General features: G+C 47.3%; 1 protein-coding gene and 1 pseudogene across 4 annotated transcripts in view; one reads left to right on the forward strand and one right to left on the reverse strand.

Moving 5' to 3' along the window:
* TMCC2 (transmembrane and coiled-coil domain family 2) overlaps positions 1-17,671 on the reverse strand; it is a 35,747-nt gene extending 18,076 nt beyond the window's left edge. Inside the window, exons 1-2 of one of the 4 annotated variants that reach the window (XM_039881771.1) lie at positions 16,821-17,671; positions 5,525-6,049 (exon numbers count right to left, since the gene is read on the reverse strand). In XM_039881771.1, coding sequence (XP_039737705.1) covers positions 5,525-6,049; positions 16,821-17,027 — 732 coding nt within the window. In that variant the 5' untranslated portion in view covers positions 17,028-17,671. Of the gene's footprint in view, positions 1-5,524; positions 6,050-15,781 lie in introns of those variants that run through there. The other 3 variants (XM_039881773.1, XM_039881772.1, XM_039881774.1) reach the window with 3 other exon arrangements.
* Positions 12,907-13,025, forward strand: LOC120618025 (uncharacterized; annotated as a pseudogene).
* Positions 17,672-22,808: the final 5,137 nt, after the last annotated feature.

A 22,808-nucleotide genomic window follows, 5' to 3' on the forward strand; every position in this document is an offset into this window, starting at 1 on the left:
CCTCTGCCTCTTGCTCTTGCTAAGGACCCCTTCCATGCAGAGGTGAAGAGAGAAGGGAAGAGGGGATGAGATGGGGTGAAGGAGGGGAACAGCTGTCCTCCCCAGCAACTGGGTGTGAATTTGAGCTGGCATAGACTTGAGCACGTACATGAGTGGCTGTGAACGGAGCAGCGTTACACCGCTTTGAAGGCGGATGCATTTGCGTGGACAGGCCGAGGGACCCAGCTGGACCCTAGAGCAGGGCTCCTTTAGCCTCCCGTGGAACCTGGCCTACAAGCTTGGACACATTAGCAGGCCTCACAGATGAACGGCCTGGCCTCCCCCAGCTTCTAAGGGGACATGTTTGAAAACTTTTCGCAGCAGAGTGGGCCCCACCCACCTCTGAGCCAGCAGGCTCCTAGACATAAATAAACCAAGGCCTCTGGCGCCTGCTAAAATCTGTCTTTTTGCCATGAGCCCAGAGCTAAGGGCTTGCCATCTCCTCAGAGTAAACAGGGGTGCTTATTTACTCCAGGGCAGGGGAGAAATCTCGTTGGATAAATCTGGTGAAGCAGTGCACCAAAGGACAGGCTGCCCAGAGTCCGCCCCGGTTTAGTAGATGAGTTTTACGTCACTAGTTTCCCCATCTGGGGCCTGGAGATAACACCTCCATGAGGCCACGGGGAAGCATCCAGTCATGACATCATCTCTCCACCCTCTATTGCTCGCCCACAGCACCTGGCTCTCTCTCCCACCCTGTGTGCCCTCAGAGCCAGGGGGCAGCGGGCTGGCCTCCTACGGCTGTCCAGACGCCTTGTGTGAGCTCCTGACTCCCGCCCCAAGCTGCTCCTTGTCCTCAGAAAGGACCAGCTACACTGCGTAGAAGGGGAAGGGGCGACCAGGGAAGGGTCAGGGGCTAGCCTGGCAGAGCTGGATGTAAACCCAGCACTCCTGTGTTATCCCTCTCCGCAGACCCACCAGCTGGGTGCACCCTGCACAGCCCAGAAGGAATGTGGTGACAGCTGGGGAGGTTTTGAACAAGGCCAAGAGGGAAACAATGACCAAGTCAGACATGGAGGGAATGGGAGAAAGGAAATACAAGCCTCTGATCCCTGCTAATCCACTCTCTAAAAGTCTGGGAGCAGGCAATGAAGGCAGGATGGAAGAGTAACTCGATTTTCCTAAGGGTACACATTTTCTAGGAATTGCTGCTCAGCAAAGTCCTCCCACCCCCCAAAAAAAGGAAAGAAAGAAAAGAGGTTGGGGATGCATCTGCTGAGGAACCAGAAAGCTCAAGTCCACGGCCACTGTGTATACGACCAGTGGTTCCTGCTGCAACCTCCAGGGCCCAGGTTTCCCAGAGATTAAGTCCATACACCAGTGGAGAACCCAGACGTCACTTTATCTCCCTGCTCTATTCACCTGTCAATGACCCAGTGTATCAACAATTGATGACACTTTTTTTCTACTTTACAGACATAAGACAAAGTAGTTACCTTGCTCATTGTCACACAAATAATAGAAAGCAGAATGGCGAGGCTGAGATGACAATTTGTTTTCGTTTTAAAGGGAAATTATTTAAGGCACAACCTTGAAGACGGCTAACTGGGTCTGGGGTTGGTGGGGGGCGGAATAACAATCAGACTATGTCACCAAGGCTGAGCTGCTGCTGAGACCATGTGCCCCTATCTGTCCCTCTGCTGCAACCCTGCTCTCCTCAGGGCTCCAGGTCCCCTACTTTCTTAGGGTGGGGGTAGGGTGAGCCTCTCCAGGACAGCTGGGGAACTTTAGCTACCTCCAAGGTGTTTCAGTAACTGAACCCCTGACAGGGCCTGCTCTGGTCCGAGAGCCAGCTGGTGCGTTCTAAACAATGGCAAGGGGTGTGGGCAGTGGGGGAGGCTTATGAATTAAAAATAGATGCTGGTAGTCACCAGGGAGCTTGCAGAGAGCATGTGGGGCTGTGTTTACTAGAGAGAGAAGAATACCTCCTATTCATGCCCAGAAACCAGGGTGGAAGCACCACTGCTTCTCACATCAACCACTGGCCTCTGGGTGTGGGGGAGTCAGCTGACAGAGCTGGGTTGACTGACAGCTGAAAGACCCCTCTCCTAGGACATAGAAGCACTCCTTCTCCTCAGGAACCCCCAGGGCCACGCCCATCCTTGGAGGGACAGCTCCAGGTCAGGAAAGCAGTATAACTAAAGAGGAAGTGGCAACCAAGAGATCAGGTCACGCTCCTTGGGCAGAGGCAGACTTGCTCCCGATGGATTATGCATAAAATGGTCCCTCGTGGATTTGGTGACTGCAGATCTGTTTGATCTGTGGACACACCAGAAACATGGGATCTAGTTCCTTCTCTGACATGAACTAGCTGGGTACCTTCAGGCAAGCAGCTTCTTGATTCCTCTAGGCCTCAGTGTATCCAACTGTAAAATGGAGATCATAATACCTGCTCTGGTGCCTTCACAGGTATGTGAGTAGATTAACCAAGCAGTATACAGTTTTGGAAAGCTGAAAGTTCTAAATAAGAATAGAAAACAGTCATAGGAACAACTATGTCCCCCATCATCACACTGAACCCAGGGAACCATTCCCCAGGCAGTCTCCTGGCCTGGTCTTGATCAGCAGCACAAAAAGAACTCTGCCTGCCCCCCAGATATCTCGGGGGCAGTGGGAAGACCAAACACAAGCCACAAAGAGAAGCCTCAGGAGCCCGCCAGCTGATGTGCCTGCCCCTGTACGCCTCGGCCCGTGTTCCCAGCCCACAAACATCTATGACTCTTCCCAGCTTCTCACAGTGCCCACGGCCCACCCACTCCATCTGCTCAGGTGGCAAAGACTACAAGGTTCACTGTCTCCCTTCTCGTAAAGTAGCTATAGTACCAGAGACCTTCGCTCAACAGGATTGCTCTAATTTGATTTTTAAAATGTATTCACTGACTCAGCAGTGAGGGGTGGGCCAGGCTGCTGTTGCATACACAACACCTGTCCATTAAGAGCTGAAAGTTCCTCTGGGCCCCTTGGGGTCTCCATTCCACAAGGCCATGTCACCCCTTTGGCGATACATCCAGATCTCACTCTGGAAGAGACTTCTTTGTAGTTGAAACTATGCTTGCAAATGGTCCAGTGCCATCATTTTAAATACTAACTATATACTGACAACTCCCAAACGTATGCCTCCAGCCTGGATCTCTCCCCGAGACTCCAGATTCATTCTTCTGACTGCTTACTTGGCATTTCCATGTGGATGTTTAATAGTTATCTCAAATGTAACATGTCCAAAACCTGCTCTGATTTCTACTCCCACAGTCCTTGCCAAATATTTGTTCCATTTGCCATTTTTCCTCATCTCAGTTATTGGCAATTTCTTCTTTCCAGCTGCCAGGCCAAAACCCTGTGTGCCATCTGTATCTATTCCCTGTCATGCCCCACATCCGTCAGAAATGGATGTAGCTCGATCTGAAACAAATCCAGAATCCAGTCACTTCTCTTCGCCTTCTCCGTGCCCAGCCTGGTGCGAGCTGCCATCATCTCACCCCTGGTGGATTTCAACAGCTTCCTAGCTGGGGTCCAAGCCCATGCCCTGGCTCACAGCCTATTCTCCAAGCAGCAGCCAGAGTGATCTTCTGAAAAGGTGTCGCTCATCTGTATAAAACCTTCTGACATCCTTTCTTGAGAAAAAAGTCAAAAGTCCTTTTCCTGGCCTACTGGGTCCTATGTGATCTGCAACCCTCCCTGCCCACCTTTTGAAAACCAACAAAAATCAAACTGCCTCAACCCATAATCACTGACCTTTCTTCTCACCAGAGGAGCTACACATGCTGCCTCCCCTTCCACCATCTCCTCAATGCATTGAAACTGGTTTCTTGCTGGTTGCCAGTGACCACCCCCTGCTGGACACGGCCCATGTACATTTCCAAATCCAGATCTGACCTGTCACCCCTGTCATATTTCACTCTGAGTACTTCCTCCTCCTTCAAACTCTTTTTTCCTTTTGCTTTGGCGTTCTCTCTCCAGGTTTACTCCTACATATGTGGCTGCTCTGTCTCCTACATGTCATATCTGTCCTTGGCCTCCTTCTCACTTGATGCATGCCCTTCCAAGGTCTCATCCACACCCATGATTTCAAGCTCAATGCGGACTCCCAGGGCACAAGCCCCAGCTCAGACCTCGCTCATGAACCTGACCACTAGTAGGTGCTCTGTAGTCAGACAGCTCCAAAACTGAACTCGTCATTTTCCTCCCAAACATGCTCCTTCCCCGTTTCCTCAACTAGAGAATGCCGCATCCATAAACCCTGGAATCAACCTCTACTCCTTCCCTTTGTCTTCCATGTCTCATCTTATACTACTAGTTCTAATGGTCAAATGTCTTCTAAATTTGTCCTCTTTCCATCCTCAGTGCTGTAGCCTAGATGCCTACAATAGCTCCTAAAATGAATTTCCTTGACTCCACTCCTGTTTTCTTCCCAATCTATTGTCTACACTGAGACCCAGAGGGAGCCCCTCCTGACTAACACCCTCTGATAGCTTCAGAGTACCCCTAGACTCAACATGGCAAGCAAGGCCTTTTGTGATCTGGCCTCAGCCTACCTGTCAGTCCTCCAAAGTGCTGGACACTCCAACCACACTGAACCCCTAGTAGCCCACGGCACCAGCTTACTTGCTTTTGTATATGCTACACCCTTCTTCCCCTTGTCCCTCCCCACAGTTCTTCCCTGGATAAATTATACTCCTTCCAGATTCAGCTCAATGGCTTCTTCCGGGAGGTCTCTGCCAAGTCCCCCTCCCCCACTGGTCCCTTCTCCCCCAAAGATCCCACAGCCTCTATCACAGCCTTATCACCCCATTCTGTCCATTTACCCAACCGTCTCCCCTCTATTCAGTGAGCTCCACAAGGACAGCACCTCTGGCTTGTTCATTCTTATGACACGTAACAAGTATCTGATAAATACTTGTTATATTAATAAAAGAATAAATATAGAAATTCGGCAAGTACCAAACTAGATAATCTCCTTACCAAACAACTCTTCATGGATTCCTCCCCTCTTCTTTGGTTAGTAATAATAATAAAAATGATTATTCCAAGTATTTTACATATATGAACCCATTTAGTTCCTACAGCAACTCTATTATTATCCTCATTTTCAACTGGGGAAACTGAGGTACAAAGAGGTTAAGTGACTGATGAAGCTAGTAAGTAGCAGAACCAGGATTGGTTCTAGGCTGTGCTCTTAACCACTGTCCTGATTGCCTCTCCATAGCATGTTTAAGGAAAACAAACCAAAATTAATATCGATCAGCCTGAGGAAAATATAATTGTGAAACGAACAGAAATTATCCCTTTGGGATCCTCTCTTGCTTTTGGCTTAGTCTGCTTCTGACTCCTTCCACCAGGCAGACAGCTTTGCAGGTGGCCAGGTGTCCATACCCACCAGGCAGGACTTCCAGCTCAGCTTCCTAGGTCCAGTCTCCCCCCAGCAGATGGCGCTTGCCTCTGAGTAGCGCCCCCCACTCCGGAAGGCCCTTATCTTGTCCTGCCTCACCTTGTCCCCGATGCCCTCCGCCTCCTCGGCCAGGAGGTACACGTTGCTGCCGTCGGCCAGCAGCAGGGCCGTGTCGGTGGTAGAAGAGGAGCGGGGCCGACACTGGTGCTGGTGCAGGATGGCAGCCAGGCTGCTGTCCTGGGGGGCCTTGCGCAACAGGTGGGGGCTGCCTCGCTGGGGCTCCAGGGAGCTGCACTTGGTGCGCCGGCTGCTGCTCCCGCCGCTGCTATGCAGGCTGGCGCCCCGCTTGATGGAGGGCCGCGAGCGGATCTGCTGCAGCACGCGGTTGAAGGCGGTGGGTCGTGCGGGCAGGTCGTGCAGGGACATGGCGTAGGAGACCCGGTGCATCTCCGGGGAGCGCTCCTTCTCATCTGCGGAGTCATGGTCAGACACGCCTTGCTGCTGCTGCTGCTGCTGGGAATCCTGAGACGTCTGATGCTCCCTCTCCCGCGACCGGCGGCGGCTGTGGAACAGGTGCTTCAGGCCGTGGCCAAACATGGAGCCCTCTGAGAGCTGCTGGATTTTCTTAAGGGGGAGACACAAAGAACCCTGGTAAGTGGAAAGCTCTTGAATGCCTAATTGGTGAGGACAGAGGTGAGGAGTCTGTTCTTGGGAAATCAGTGTTGCCACTGCAGCTGTCTGAATCTGGAAGATCCCTGTGAATGGCCCATCACACCTAAAAGGTCATGCCTTGCAGAAAGGTGGCAACCCTAGATCCACTCCTTTCATTCCAAGGAAATGCACCGCCGTGGCTCCCCCACAAAACACTCCCAATCCACACATGGGTTCAGGTTTCTGGTCATGAGATCCCTGCGGCTAGTCTGGGGCTCAGAGGTACAGGCGGCGCTTGCTCATGAGGTTGTATCCCTCCGGACTGACTTCCTCCTGCAGACAGCCCCTTCCTCCTTCTATGGTAGGTCCTCCTTCAAGCTCTATTAGCTCCTCTAGACCATCAGGCATCCATTTCCAAAGAGACCTCATTGTAACACTCTGTGGGAAAATCAGGGTCATACAGTCATGCTATACTGTTGCAGCAGACACTGCTAATGGCCCACTTAATAGCGTTTCCCCTTTCTTTCTTAATAACCAAACTGTATGGCCTTTGTGCATCTTGCTAAAAATTCTTACTTCATCAGACTCCCTTGCAGCTAGGAGTAGCCACATGACACAGTTTGGGCCAAAGAAAAGCAAGGTGAGAGTTTCTAGAAAGACTTTTGCTTTCCTGATAAAGGTCGTGACCCTTCCTACTTCTTCCCATCTGAAATGTGGAGGTAATGCCTGGAGATAAAGCAGCCATTTTGCAACAAGTTGACTGGCATAACAAGGAAGACCTACACATACAGACACACACACACACACACACACACACATACTCGGTAGAGCCCCAAGGGACAGGCCTGTGACCTGGATGGCACTACAGAGCCACCAGACCAGTTGTGAAAGCCTATCTTCGGATTCTTGCTACATGAAATTTACCGTTTTCTACACCACTTTAGTACGATTTTCTGTTATTTGGAGCCAATCTCATCCCTGATATAGTTTGCAATAAAATAAACTTTACTGGAATTTCTGGGTCAGTGAACACGTCCCCATGCCAGGAGCGTGAGACACCCCAGTTCCTTTGGGAAGGAAGCACCTGCACTTGGGATGCCTGTAGACCTCGCCCTGCGTACCTCCTTATCTGGCTTTATAACAAATTTGTATCCTTTATAACATCTGTATCCTTTATAACAAATTGGTAAACATGATAAATAAACTTCACTTCAATGGGAATACCTTTAGTGGTCAGTAATGTGACCACTTTGTTAGCATACGTATCAGTACCAGCTGTCCAAATGAGTGCCTTTGCCCTCACACTAGAACTAACCAGAGTCCCTGGCCCCCAGTGCTGCCCTGGCAGCAGTCTGCCCTTTTAGCTCTGCCGCTGAGATTGCCCACCTGCTCCCTAGGCAGGGCTGCTCAGCAAGAGGCAGCTGGACCACCTAGCCAGGGCCAGACAATGTGTGGTATAATTCCAGACAGCTGCTTCTGTCAGGGGGCTGACTTAACTGGTTAGGCCGAGCCCTCAGCAGAGCCTCAGAGTCAATGGGAGGAGGGCTGGCACTTGGAGGACCGGGCGAGAACCCACGCTCTGTAACTCCTAAGCGGGGAAACTCAGAACCCAGCCATTTGGGGCTCCATGAGCAACAGCGGGTCTTCATCTGTGAGGAACAGCCTGAATCGCATGAGGCAGTCTCCCTCATTTAAAAAATATTCCAAAGAATTACACTTACCAGATTTTCTTTTTTTCTAGAAACAAACTTACAGAGCAGAAATCTTAGACCATGTAGAAACCAAGAAAACACCATCTTTAGATATGAGTTAGCTGACCCTACTGTTACTTCATACTGCAGTGTTGTTTGTAGGCCACTGCATCTGCATGTCAATAACTATATTACCATATATTTGTGTAAAAGTTTAGGATTTTCATATTTCACCTCGCTTGAGTCTCACCGCAATCTCAAAGTGGGTGGGCCCTTGTATCACCCATTTTACAGACCAGATAAGTTATATCATCACAACTCAACATGAACTAACAGTTCACAGTGTTCAATGTGCTTTTTCTCCTGCATTATCTCACTTGATTTTCCCAGAAACTAACAAAAGCAACAGCAGTAGCATTTCCATTTTTTGATGAGGAAATTAAGACTACCACTGTTCCTTCTCAAGTATTTAATTCTGGGGCAGCCCTGGGGACATTAGGCTACACAGTGCCAGGTTTTCCCACAGGAGTCAGCATCCTCTCAGAGCCAGCCTGAAGCAGGACCACCTGAGTCTACTTCAGATAGAACCAAGACATCCAAGGTAGACCAGACTGGGGAGTACATTCTGCCACCAATTAGAAAGGGCCTCCAGACCAGGGATGAGCCAAGATACCTCCCTCGTCCTCAGGCCCAACCTGATACCACACCTCACTCCCAGTCACGGATGGGCCGGCTGGCTCTGGCATTTGTCCAGCTGCTTCTGCCAAATGGTCACATTGCATATTACGAATTGTCTTTCTGGCATTCTATTCCAGGTCTCTTTCTCCTCTCCCCACCTCTCCTAAACTAGTTTCTCCGGTACCAAGGCCAATCTTCTACATTCACTCAGGTAAAGAATTCCCTTCCAAAGACCTCACCAGAGGACCTGGAGCCCAGAAGCATTTCCTTTCCCTCAACCTCCAGAAAATGGTGGAGGTGCTATGGACAGCAGCCACCATGGTTTGCCATATTGCCTTGGTCAATTTATTTTTCATATTACACAACAGTTTTCAATGTGCTTTCCAATTTATGCTGTCATTCCAGCCTGATGCTAGCCCACCCTCAGGAAGTAAGCTGTGACAGATACAGTAGCAGTGTTTCCATTTTGCAGTTGAAGAAACTGAGGCCAGCACAGTTAAGTGGCTCATCCAAACCACACAGATGAACCCCCAGGTTCTAGTCTAATTGACCTTCAGTGGCTCATACACTCATCCCAACATTAAAGTGGATAATTATCTGATACTGTCCCCGAACAATATCAAAGGCAGGATCAAAACAGAAGTGCCTGGGCCAGGGAGAGTTCAGTCCCCTGAATTGCAGCGTAGTGGTGGATCTGCCTGTATTACATGTAGGACTAGGGCAAGACATTTAGCCACTGTAGACTTTATGTCCCATCTCCCCACCTGTTCTGCAGGTAAAGAAAAGCAGGAACTCTGCCCCAGTAGCACCGAGGAGTCTGCTAAGGTCTGTGGTGGGCATGAAGGAAAAGAACAAAAAAGAAGTCAAAGAATAATGGACAGGGGGACTCCGAACGCAAAGGTTTTCCCTCACTTGCAGAGGTGCAAGGCAAGAAAGCAGGCTTAACAGGGCTGCTTCTCCATGTGGGTGTCAGGGAGGAGATGGTTAAGGAGTTTTGACATACCATGGTAAGTATTTAAAAAAAAAAAACTCAGCACATCCACATAACCAGCCACAAGTTTTGGAAATGAGGAAAATCATGGTGACTAGCTTGAGGGAACTTAGCCACCAACGCAGCAGAAAGCACCACCTGCTCTGACTAACAGGTTTCAGCTACTAAATGTCACTTGCTTTTCCACACTGACTTTTGCTTTTCCCCAGCTGCTAGAAACCATTTTGGTGGCCAAACGAAGCCACATATTAGGAAAAGAGAACTGAAATGTTTCAGAGCTAGAGGTGGGACACAAACAGCTCTCCTGATCCAAGAAAACAGGCAAGAACTACGCCCCACCCCCAGAACTGCCCAGAGGCTGGAAGTGAGCCAGAAAGGAGAGCTTCGGGGCCAGGTGCTTATACACAGAGAAGTAAATGAGGGAAGGTTGCTGTCTCCTCCCCTGGAACTATCTTTAAGGGCAGGAAGGACTCTATCTTCTTTGGGTGCCCTCATCCTCTCAGGAAGAAGGGGTGGAGTAGATGTTTTCTGAAAGATCCTTCCTGAGAAGTCTGTGGTCTCTGAACAGTTAGGCTTCATCCGTTTTCCTCCCTGAGTGTGGGTCCCCCAAAGAGGAAGTTTGCTCCAAAATCTGCAAACACAGCTGCATGAGGCCAAAAGTAAAATGCTTCAGGGTACGGAGACTTTGCCACCATATGATTAAAAATAGCCAAAGCAGCTTCTAATTCCTACAGGTCCCTGTGTTCTTAACAACTCCCAAAAAAGCTTAAGTCACACTAACTTACAGCTAATTGTCCCACCTGGCAGCTGAATGCGTGTCCCTTCCTCCCACCTGGGTTTGAAACTCCCTCTGCCCCGCCCCAAAGGTTCAACTATTAGGGTTCAGTTGGTGACTGGGTCACCGTGAGCCTTAGCAAGCCTAGGTCGCCAACGTTCCTCTATTTATAAGGTCTCTATGGAAATAGGGCCAGCATTAGAGAGCAAATCGCTGTAAAAACCCACAGAGTCCTCTCAGGATACGAAGTGGATTGTGGAAGTCTCTAAATGCTCTTCAGAACCTTTGGTTGAGGAACCTGGGGTTGGAGCAGGAGAGGAACCGTCACCCAAGGTTTGGCACTGAGGGCCACAAGGAAGACTGAACAGCCGTTCAGGCTTGTTTGGGGTTTCTATTAGAAACATAGTGATAAAGATTTTTGGAATCATTTCTTCTCCAGCGTCACACCTGACATTAAAAACAGACCTCAACTCAGGGGCAATTGATCACCCCATTCCCAATTTTATTTTAATTCCTTGTTTCTTTACTCACAGGATTCTGGCTGGAGCTAATGCAAGTCGGGAAAGGTGACCTCACCTACTGGGTCTTTAGGCAGAACAGACTCAACATACACCAGCATAAAGACTGTGATTCAAGTTACCTGCATGTGATTCAAGTGCCCTCTCTGACCACCCCAGTCTGCAGTGAGCTCATCATCCTGCTCTGAACCCCAGAGCTCATTATCTGCAATTAATCATGTACTGCCTCGTGACATGGCTTCTCGTGCTCTCTCAAACTGTCACCGAACTTTTCAGAGGCTGAAAAGAATATGAGTGAATGGAGGGCAGGACCTATATCACCTATATCTTTATGTCCCTAATATTACCTGACAGAGACCTCAACACAAATGTGGTGATTGCTACTTACATTTCTTTATGTTCTAAGTGGAAACTATCCGAGTCTACAAAAGCATCTTTAAAAGATGATGTAATCCTTAGCTACATTTCCAAAGATTTAAAGTGCTCGGTGGGACAGCTTTTTCTTGTGTCTAACCCAGACCCCTCCTGCGGCATTTTAAACCTTGTCTCAGCCTATGGTCTTAATAATTGCCAAGGTTGAGCTGGCTTGGAAGATGAACACAGACCCAGGAGCCCGCATGAGTTTACTGTCTCCACACATGGCTTAGGCAGGGCTCATGTCCTTACAGCCAGCTTCGTTTTCCAGAGTGGACATCACTCAGTTAACTTGGCTGGAATAAGGAAGCTTTTAACCTTTGGTTTGAAAAGTCAAATAGTTTTTTCACACCATCAAAAAATATGCTTGCTATCCCTCAACAGCTTTGTTTTAACTTCTTAACATGGAGAGAGGCTTAAGTGTTTGGTTGATAGAGGTGGACCCTGTCCAGTCATGGCTTGTTCTAAGAATGACCCTCCTAGTCTATGCCATTTCTTAGAGAGATGAAATAGATGAGTTTTGAGTTGGTCTCCAAGACCAACACTAACTAACAAGCCAGCTGAGCTTTTTCCCCAGCCCCTCGCACCCACACTCTTTTAAACATCAACCCCAAATTCAGCTCCTATCAGATGTTTCAATTCCTTGTTGAGGGAGATTCTTGTAAATGGGATTGGCAGTTAAGACACAATCAGATACACAAAAAGGACATTCTGTTAAATACTGAGCCTGCAGGACAGTTCCCACTAGAACCAGGCAGCTGGGAATTCATCTAGAACCCAGTGTGTGGCAGAACAGACAGCATCTCAGTGCTTTCCCATTGGCCACCAGTTCCCCCTGAGCCCGCATATAGGGCTGCTCTGAATATTGCTAAAGGCAGAGGAGGTAGGAGTGGGGCAGTCTTGGGCCTCAGGACCCCTGCCCTCCTCACATTAGCTGCAGTTGGGATAAAAAACAGGCGATCTCAGAATTCACCATCCTTCGCTGTCCCTGACCATTTATAGGCCTGGGAGAACGATGACCATCCCAGTCAAAAAGGATGCTGGCCCTACACAGGACCTAGCACTTGCCATTTCACTTCCCCTGTTTAGAAAGCCCTGCTCCTCTTGTTTGGTAATTAATGGTCCACCCTTTCTTTAATACCTCATCCTGTTTGACCAGGAGCTCACCTGGAGGCGAAGCCAGTGCCTATGGTCAAAGAACTCATTTTCCGTTTTGTTTCTAGGTCTACCTCAATTCTGCCTCCCCCAATGAAACCTATCCCAGGGGTCCAGCTCCCACACGAGATTTCAGGAATCTTCAAGCCTGAACGTATCCCTTCTAGAGTAGACCAGGAGCCTCATGGTGAAGCCAGGCCATATAAAGCCACGCTCTACCGCCAGACCCTCCCCTTGAGTCCTAGAGCACACGTACGTTCTCCTTCATCCCACCCACATCCCTATGAATAGCTTGTCTTCTCTTACACTGAAAAGGTGTAGAAACTGAGACCCATCAATTTTATCAAAACTCTGGGCCTTAAAAAAAAAAAGGTGAAACAAATAAACAGAAAAAGAGGAGTTTCTTGGGAAATGCTAATGTTCTCTTTTGTGACTTGGGTAGTAGGGAGGTGGGGTGTCTATTTTGCGACTGTTATTTAAACTATACATATCTTTTCAGATACCTTTACATGCATGTCATACTTCACAGTTTAAAACAGCGCTGAAGGCGGTCAGTATGTGTTAACCCATGATCCCTTCTCCAGTGGGCTCTCTAAAGAGTGCTGAAGGACTACGGCCATGCCACCCTGAACAAGCCCGATCCTGTCTGATCTCGGAAGCTAAGCAGCGTCAGACCTGGTTAATACTTGGATGGGAGACCACGTAGGAAGACCAGGTGTTGTAGATGTAAAAAATAAAAAATAAGAGATTGTAAGCTGACAAGGTCCTTGCAATCTGTGAGGTCAACCGAGGGTTGCCTCGCCTAAAAAAAAAAAAAAATTGTTTTTTAAAATGCTGAAGGAACATGGGGCAGTCGTGGGGAGGGCTGACGCACCTGTGCTTGCCTATAAAGGCTGTGAGCCAGCAAGGAGAATCATGTAGAATTCAGCTGTGACTTTCCCTTAGCTATTTGGCTTCTAACTGCTTTTCCTGATCTTCCTGAGCACGCAGGAAAACCAGTGAGTGGTGGGAATGGAAGAACACGAGCCAGAACCCAAATGAGTCTTGAGTCAAAAGCACTTCAAACCAGGACTGGAATCATGGAATTTGGAGCCCCCCTCCTTTTTCTTTCAGGAAAAATATGAATACTGCTCAGAAATCCCTGGGGAAATTATTCGCAGGGACTTTCAAGAGGGGAAAGAGAGCCTTAGGGGAAGTCCAGGGGAAGGCCCCTGGCTGGCATATCCAGACACTTCCCTATAGGAAAGGCTCAATTCCTCCTGCTGTACCAGAACGGGTGGGGAAGGGTGGGAGTTGGAGGGGAGTGGTGGTGAGGTCGGGGGCTTCCCCTGCCTTCCAGCTTCTGAAATGCATCAGGACAGAACCAGCTGACTTGTGCTTAGCCACTCATCCCAGGCCTCAGCAATATCTACCACATACTGTATTTTTAACAGGAATGTGTGCTCCATGTCCCTTTCTGTAGTTTTCCCCTGAGCTCCTTCTCACTCCCATTCTCACTAGAGCTGGGTTTTCTTGCTAGAGAGTTCCAGTGTACTTTTGGTCAGCCAAAACTCTATAACTAGCAACCCTGGTAGATCGTTCCGATTAGCAGGGAATCTGGTAGCAGCACAGGGCTGGATAATGATGGCAAATGAATCAAGACATGAGCTCAAGTGGTTGAACAGGAATCTAAGCCACAGGGACTGGGAATGTCACTCTCGATTGTTGGACTTCTGTAGCAGGAGTGTCTGGTGAGATGTCCCCCGAGCGTCACATCAAGTGTGAGGAGCAGCTGAGAAGGCCCGCAACATAGCTGCATGAGCCTCCTGTGAGGCAATGTCCATTTTCAAGTTATTTTTCAGTTACAGCTTTATGATCGCTCTTTTAAGATTGCCGGATTAACTATTTTCCCTTCTTTCCACTGGCCCTTCCTATCCCACAATCACAGACCAAGGCTGCCGAAGCAGAATTTTACACTGTACAGTGAGATAGTCCACAACACTGAAGGACCACAGAGGGAGACCACAGGGGCCTCGGACACCTCTGGCTGCCACTAGTTAGGGCAACAGTCAGATTTCTTTGGCAAAGAGTAAAATTCTCTCCCCTCCCCACCTCCACCTCAATGAAGGTGCTTCACACCAACACTTTTATTTTCTTGCCCCTTTCTCTAGATGATTTCCCCCAATGCACTTAATCTATCACAATGCCTAGAGCTGTCACAAGAAAACAGGTGGGACTAAGGGACCAAAAGTTCCTATCTCCAAAGTTTAAAATGAAAACAAAAGCAAGCCAGAACTACTGGTCTCCCTAGGTCAAACACAGGTATCGGGTAGGGGTGTGTGTTAAAAATTAAACTTACCCCTTTCTGGTATCACCATCAAATCTAGAACAAGTCTGTTTTGCCCAGTGCTGGAGCCAATGATGGAACTTTTCCATCATTGGAAAACAACTTTTTCAGCATTAGAAAACAAGTTTGGACACACTCCAATATTTCTAGTCCCTTTCCCCAGAAAAAAAGCTCGGAAAAGTTGAGTGATTCACCTGAGATCACACAGCAAATTAAACTGCGATAGCCTCCAAGTTCATGTCCGGTCTGAAGTCCCTACCCTGTAAACATGTAAGAAAGCAGACAGCGATAAACTGGAAAAGGCCCCCCTGGTCTCGTCGTGCTCCCTTTGAGCAGGCAGTAGCTACGTTTTCTCCATCTTGCTGCCAGTCTGGTTCCACATGGATATGATCGACCTCAGTGATGTTTTCTCAGAAGTGGGGTGGGGGGTATGACTCTTTTTCTCACACCTGGTCTTAATTTTGGTTCAGGGAAGTTCAGCATTTAATATCAAGTTTAGAGTTGTTGCTATATATGCCGTAACCAGAATGAAGGCGTCATGAGAGGGGGCGGGGGGAGATGATATAGGGTGGAGGTGAACGAGTTTCTTAAAGTGGCTTTATCTACAGAGACAGCCACTGTAGCCCCCACACCACAACCAGCCCACCTTCCCTCATGAAGGCAACCGACCCGGGAAAATGAATGGAGCCGGCAGTTTCCACTAAACTGGAGCGTGGGGAGTTTCTAAGGCTGCCCCTCATGGACTCAGGGCGAGGGTCGCATCTAGTCAAAGAATCACAGTTTGCTGGCCACTCATCCGGATCAACCTAGAATGAAGCTGAAGTCTAAAGCAGAAGGCAGGCCCTCCTCACATCAGCATTAAGGGCTTTCTTGTCCCGTCACCATCTCATTTAAAAGAGGACCCACACCTCCTGAGTACACAGAGTGGGCTCAGGGGTGACCGCTGGGCCAGGCACCAAGCTTCCTGTGCACAGCCTAGCCATCTTTAGACACAAGGCTAGCCCTGAACCTCTGAAAACGACAGCAGCAGAACCAGAGGTCACATTCGAATAACTACTACAATTTTTTTTAAGTACACACAAAGAGCTAATTTCCCCCTTCTCACCCCTTCCCAAGGAACACAGACAGGTAACACACACAGGTAAGAGCGCACTCACCTATGCTCTGACTTCCTGACTCTGAACCGCTCAGGCCAAATAAGGAATGTCATTGGCTTATTCTGGTGAGCTCCTTAGTGGCTGCTGCTATAGGATACAGGCTTTATTTAACATAATGGGAGTCCTTTGCTCCCCTAGCCAAGGCCTTGCACCCCCTCTGGAGAAAATCTCCCCGAGGCATCAATCTCCAAGGCATCTAAGTTCCCTCCTTGGGCTGACACCTCACTCAGCCCCGTGGTGAGCTGGCTTGAGAAGCCTGAGCCTGCAGTCCCTGTGGCAGTTCCAACAAAGGTGCATTATTTATTCCAGCTGCTGTTTTAATTAATATAGAGACATATTCAATACAGCTCGATAATAGTCTCAGCCAGGAAATAAACAACTCGCAGCTTCCTGTGATCGGCTCTTTCAGATTCTGGTTCTAACTGTCGGCTCAGCATGTGTGCAACTTGAACCGAGGCCCCAAACCAGCCCAAGCACCGATCCGCCACCTGTCAGTTCTCCACCCTGGGGGCTGGTTCTGCAGGCAGAGATCTCCAAGCACTAGCTTAACCTCTGGCTCCACCTAACGGCAAGAAATCCACACTCCCCTTTCACAGATGGACAAACTGAGCTTCATCAAGAAGGTCCCAATAGGAGGAAACTAAATCAGCAAAGGAGACTAATGGTCCTCTGCTTGGCCTTCCACGCTGTCATTTTCTTCCCCTGCAGGAGGGGAAGTGATGTCAACTTTTTAGTTAGCATCTTGGTTTTCTCCAGCCTTTTGTCTGTGAATAGCACTTCACACACATCATTCAAAACAATATGGGATGGATGAGTCACTAGAAAGTCTGCCGAATAACGAGAAATAAACACAGGCCTGAAATGGAGCTGAAAGACAGAGGCACAAATGGTACCTGACGTCCAGTCCAAGGTTCTGAGCCAACATCCTGACCTTTGTCTGGCTTCCCAATCACTTGTATCCTCCTGTTAAAGCACTTCTGCGTGGGGCGGAGAAAGCTAAGTCGCCGGCGGGGCTGGCCATGGGAGGGTCTGCGCTCACCTTTAAATCGGGAGGCTTGCTTCGGGGACCTGGGTTGGGCGCCGCAGCAGCGCCCGCGTCTGAAGTTGGCCCACCAGCAGAGTTAGCACCCGTGGCCTCCCCAGGCCGGAGGTCCGCACCCGGCAGGTGGCAAATGGCATCTTCCAACCCAGCTCCATCCTCCTCGCCTTGCTCTTGCTGCAGCTCGTCGGATTTGCACCTCTTCATGGTGTATGTGGGTCGCTCAGGGGAATCTGTCCTTACAGCGCGCCGTCTTGGAGAAGACCGCACCCCCTCTTATACTCAGAAAAGAGCCTGGGGTCTAAACGATTAACGAGGAAAGGAGTCGGCGGATGACAATTTCTTGAATTAAAAAATAAATCTTTTTAAAGGGGGGAGGGGCGAGGAGGGGGAGCCTTGGTTACAGCTTGTAATAGTTCATTACGACCTGGGGAGCGAAGGCAGGGCACAGTCGCGGCTGGGCAGCAGCAGTCCTTGGGCAGTCATTGCAGCGGGAGGAGGAGGATCGCCCCCGGCCCCCGAACTTTCTGCTTCAGGGCATGGCAAGGCGAGGGATCTGGGAGGCACAGAGCATCCCTCCGGGTTGGCCAGGCTCTGGGCGAGGCAGGGCAGGGGGCAGCCGGCCGGGCAGGTCCTCTGCGGCCGCCCTCAGACCCGGCTGGAGCCCCCGGCCCTGCCACCGGCCCCCGCCCCGCATGGACAGGTCGCAGAGCCGACCCTCTCGCTCCCCGCCGGCGCCAGGAGCCCAGAACCCGACTCCCCGCCGGCGCGCTGCCTGCTGCAAAGCCGCGGCCGCTGCCCCAGCCAGCGGCAAGCGCAACCTACCCCGCCCGCTGCCTCCGCCCGCGAGGGGAAGGCGAGGCAAGGAGGGAGTGACAACGGCAACCGGCCAATGGGAAACCCAGAGGGCCTAGGGGGCGTCGCGCGGCCACGTTTTAGGGTTGGTTGCACTGTGCGAGCCCCCAGGAGAGGTCTGGAGGGCTCTGCTGCTGCATTTTTGCATTGCGGAGAGCAGCTGACGTGTAGAGGCGGGGGCGCCGGGACACCGGGACGCGTCTAAGCAGATTCCCGAGGGACCCTCCCAGTAAAGGCTCTCTCGAGATTTTCCCCACCCACTCGTTTCATTTAGTGAGGAGGGGGCGCAGTAGGGATGCTTATCATCACTGCTTTTTTGCTCTAACTTTGCACCTTATAGTATATACATCCCTTCAATGAGGAAGACCCCGATCCCCTCTAGGAAACTTAGCAACATAAACCTATGGCTACTTTCAGCCCTGCAAATGCAAACGGGGTGGGGAGGGTGTGTGTCCCATTGCCCCTTCCCCGACTTTAGGCAACTCTCAGATAAGTTTTAGCTTTATGCTCAGAAATAACAAAGTATTTCGTATTTGAATATAATAATGTATGTGAGTCCCTTGCGAACTGAAGCAGCTTTTAAATAAGAAAGGGTATTAATGGTAGGATGTTGAGACGCAGGGAAGAGAAGGAATGCAATCTCTTTTTCTCACAAATCTCAGCTGTACTGCGCTGAGTGATCTGGAGGCAGACGAGAACAAATATTGGTGATACCAAAATATGGAGTCTAGTAATAACAACCCCATCTGAGTGCCTACTGTACACTTACTGTGGATAGGATTTTTTTTTTTTTTTCCCATCCAGCACCCTGGACTAGTGGTTCTCAAAGTATGGTCGTGGGACCAGCAGTATCAGCAAACATCACCTAGAAACTTGATAGAAATGCAAATTATTGAACACCAGCCAGACATACTGAATCAGAAATAGTGGGCCTAGAAATCTGTTTGCTAAAAGTCCTCCGGGGAATTCTGATGCAAGCTAACATTTGAGAAACATTGGCTTAGACTGTAGTAAAGGGGCCACTGAATCTGTGGGTCACAGTGATGATCTCTACAGTGTTTTGCAGTTTACCAGTCTCTTTTACACCCATCATGCTATTCTAGCCTTCAGTTTTACTAGTCTGTGAGTTTCCCGACTCTGTTCTGTCTTCCTCTCATTCCAACCAGACATTTTAATGTGTATCCTAGAAGAGCCTAAGTTGTTAAGAATTTACTTCAGTCAAACAACTACTTTCTAAACTAGACAGCTTCATTTTTAGAAAATTTAGGATGGGTTGAGAATGTAGGAACACCCGCCCCCCGCCCCCATATCCACTACACAGTATCAGGAACAATGTAGAAACACAAGCTATGAGCCTTCAGCATTTTCAGTGGTGAGAGAAAGGCAGAGTGCCAGTGGAGACCCAGGCAGGACTAGGTAGAAACAGTGGGGACAGATTCCCAGATGTGAAGTTGTCAGGCAGAAGAGCCTGCTGTCTGACTGGCCCCAGAGAAATGCAGGGCCCCCACAGATGGGGGCGAGTGCTGGGCATCAAGCAGTGGCCAGCAGATGGTGAGCACATGTGGATACAGGTTCACGACCTGACTCTAAACTGAAGAAAAGTGAAGGGAGTCAGTGTGAAGCTTTAAGGAAGCAGAGGCTATTATCATTTTTGATTTATGCCTCATATCTATACTAGGTTGAATTTGGTCTTAAGTTTCATTTTTATACTATCATATATATAGTGTGTGATGGGCAGATTTCCTGTTTGTGGCCATATTTAGCAAGGTATAATGCAGGTCAACAAAATGTCTGTGGTGTGTTTCATAAAATCAGCAAATATTTTACATACCATTTTAGAGAGGCAGGGTAGTATAATAGTTAAGAGCTCAGACTCTGTGGCCAGACTGCCTGGGGACAAATCCTGGCTCTGTTCTCCACTGACCATGTGATTAGAAGCAAGTTGTCTACCCTCTTTATGCCCAAGATTCCTCATTTTGAAGTGGGGATGCTGACAATACCTACCTTAGAGGGTGTTGGGTAATATATGTAAAGCACTTAGACATTGCCTAGCACAGAGTGAAGGCCATACCTATAATCAGAGATGTCATCCAGTTTCAAAAGCATCACACATTCTAGTCCAATGGTTCTATTCTTGGGAGTTCATTTAAATCTGTCTTGCCCATTTCTGACTTCTACTAAGTGTCATATTTATTATAGAACAAATACTCTACTGCCAAGGAAGTTTGAGTAGGAAGTATCTAGAGAGCCGTGTGACCTGCAACCTCCAGTTTGAAGCTGATGGCAAATTTTTATTAGCCATAGTAACTTCTTGAGTAGCTAAGATAAATAGAATCTGAAAGTACTCTGGTTGAAATTTTGTTTAAAGGATTGAATAATTCTATTGTTTCAGGCTTCTTTGGGAAAATATAGGCATACACTATGTTTTCATGCTCAAAATAAGACAAAATTTGCAGATTTACAATGCAAGAGATTATATTTGGTATGTAGGAGTAGCATTTGGCATTCAGCTTTGGCACTACTACTTAATTACAAGTAAGTAACATGGTGTAGTCAGAACAGTAGTCTTGGTATTAGAAAATCCATGTAAGAATTATGATTCTGTTACTCCCTGTGTGTCCTTGGGCAACCAAATCATTCAACTTCTCTTACCCTCGGTTTTCTCACCTATAAATAGGGACTGATAGTATCTATCCTCACATCGTTATTATAAAGATTAAACTAGATAATGAATGTGAAAATTCTTGACACATATTATGTGCTCAGTAAACCTGAATGAAACAAAAATAATTAACAAATTTGTCCAAGGCCCCTATCTACCACATGAGAAAGGCGGAATTGTCCCACTTAGCTTAATGCTTTTTGTGAAAGGAAATCCGAGTTACGTTAATGAAAGGGGGCACTCCTAGTAGTATCAAATTAGTTAAACCAGTAAATTGTATAAACAAGGAAGATAAAAATCAGGGTGGAAGAACTGTTCCTTTGTCAACAGCCAGTTCATTTAGCTTGATAAACTGATGAAGTTTTGATTACAGAGGATGAGTTGCTGAAATCAACAGGGAAGCATAGAGCAGGTTTTGAGTTTTTCTGTGTGTATATAATATATTTATATATATTATATGTGTATGTACACACACACACACACACACACACACACACACACACACACGTGCAATTAATTCTGAGAAATAAACGGCTTCTTTTTGCCAATAGCAAGAGGCTTGTTTCCTGTTTTGTAAGAATTCTTAAAAAAAAACACTTTAAACATCAAATGGGTAGGTAGTTTTCAGAGAGCTATTTTAAACATACTGTGTTTTGTTTAGAAGGTGAAAGTATTCTCTAGAGAGATGAGACATAATAATTTTGATCGCTGTTTTTTTGATACTAACATGATTACAAATATTCCTTTGTTAATGTAATTTTCTTCCCTTTCTTTTGGAGATTTTCATTTTCACTCAATGTTCTTTGTAAAAGAAATTGGGTTCTGTTGGATTTGGAGGAGTAAACTATGCAAATAATCATCAGGGAGATTGGCTAGATTGTTGATGACATCACAATCCCACCACCTAAATAAAAGCTTTTTATTGGCTATTGTAAGAGACAGGCAGGACCAGGAAGGTTCTTCCTCACTCGTGAGTGGCAGAGATCTCTGAATCTAAACAAATTTTATCTTATTACTTAAAATGTACTCAGAAGCATTTTTCATAAGTTATTACATTTTTCCATCTTACTCCATATACTATACTTAGACATATTTCCATTTTAAATGACTGCTTAGCATTCTATTAGGTGAATATATCATGGTTTATTTAACCTTTATCTACTTTATTCTTAGATAATTGTTTCAATTTTTTGCCTTCAGAAATAAAACTGTAATTATTATTTTTATTCAGAAATTGTACAATTTCTCCATAGCATAGAATCTCTGATACCTACCTGTAAATGTTTTAAAAAACTAAACAAACCAAACAGATTTCTGCTCTTTGACTATTTCTCTCTCAGCTACCTAAGACCTGCATAGGAAACCCCATTGTCCGGTTGATTCCTGGACCAGTGAATCTCCTATTTGCAGTACAAAAAGCTGGAAGTTCCTGTTTCTCATTTCAGGTAGGATGCATATTCCTCATTCTGGGTGCTTGTTGCTCCTCAGTAATCTGAGGAAAGTCACAATAATCATGGCCATGAACAGAGGAGGTTTGTGAGACATAAACTTAAACCCTGATTGTACTGCTCTGGGTGAAAGCCTGGGACTGGTAAATGGCACCTTTGTGTCCTCTCCCAGCTCCATAGGGAATCCATACAAATCTCAGGACAATCTGTTACTTATAGCTGAAAATGCTAGACCTTGGGGAAAAAAAAAAAAAAAAAACGAAGAGAAGAGAAAGAAAGAAAAAGAAAGAAAGAAAACATCAGCTTTGCTCAGAGAGAACCAGTTGTTTATTATTTTACTTCTGAAGATAAATATCAATGGCAGTTCCATCTATTATTCTATGTGGTACTTTCAGATATAATAAGAACAAGCTGCTACTATTTAAAGAGAACCACAGGTATGAAGCATTTTGCTAGAAAACTGTGAACTCTCTCTTACTTAATCCCCACAACGACTCTGCAAAGGCAAGTGTTATTTCCCTCTGCAAAAGAGGAAACAGGCTCAGAAAGATTATAGCACTTTCATAGGCCTGAGATCTGCACTGTGCTCTCTCTGATTCCAATCCTAGAAGCCTAGTATCTCGCCCTTCGTGATTGTAATACTGACCCACTCTTATGGTAAAGAATTTTATCAATGAATATTAGTCTACTATGTAGTTATTATAGTTAAATATACCTACATTCATCTAAATATATTTATGAAACACATATCATGTACGAAAACTTTACAGGATGCCTGTGGAAGGTAGAAACAAAAGACATTGGTCCTGCCTTTGGATTTAAAAAAGTCTAGATGGGGAAATGAGACACCAATGAAATATGAAACAACAATACAAGATTGAAATGTCTGTCAACACTCAGAGAGAGGGAGATAATTAAGTACCACAGTCCAGAAGAGAGCGATCTCTATGAGATTAAGATGACTCCATGTCATGAGTGTTAAAAGGATAAAATGTTGCTTTAGGATGATTCTGAAGTGTTTAA

The sequence above is a fragment of the Pteropus medius genome, unplaced genomic scaffold (assembly GCF_902729225.1).
Source record: "Pteropus medius unplaced genomic scaffold, Ma_sr-lr_union100, whole genome shotgun sequence".
Classification (NCBI taxonomy): domain Eukaryota; kingdom Metazoa; phylum Chordata; class Mammalia; order Chiroptera; family Pteropodidae; genus Pteropus; species Pteropus medius.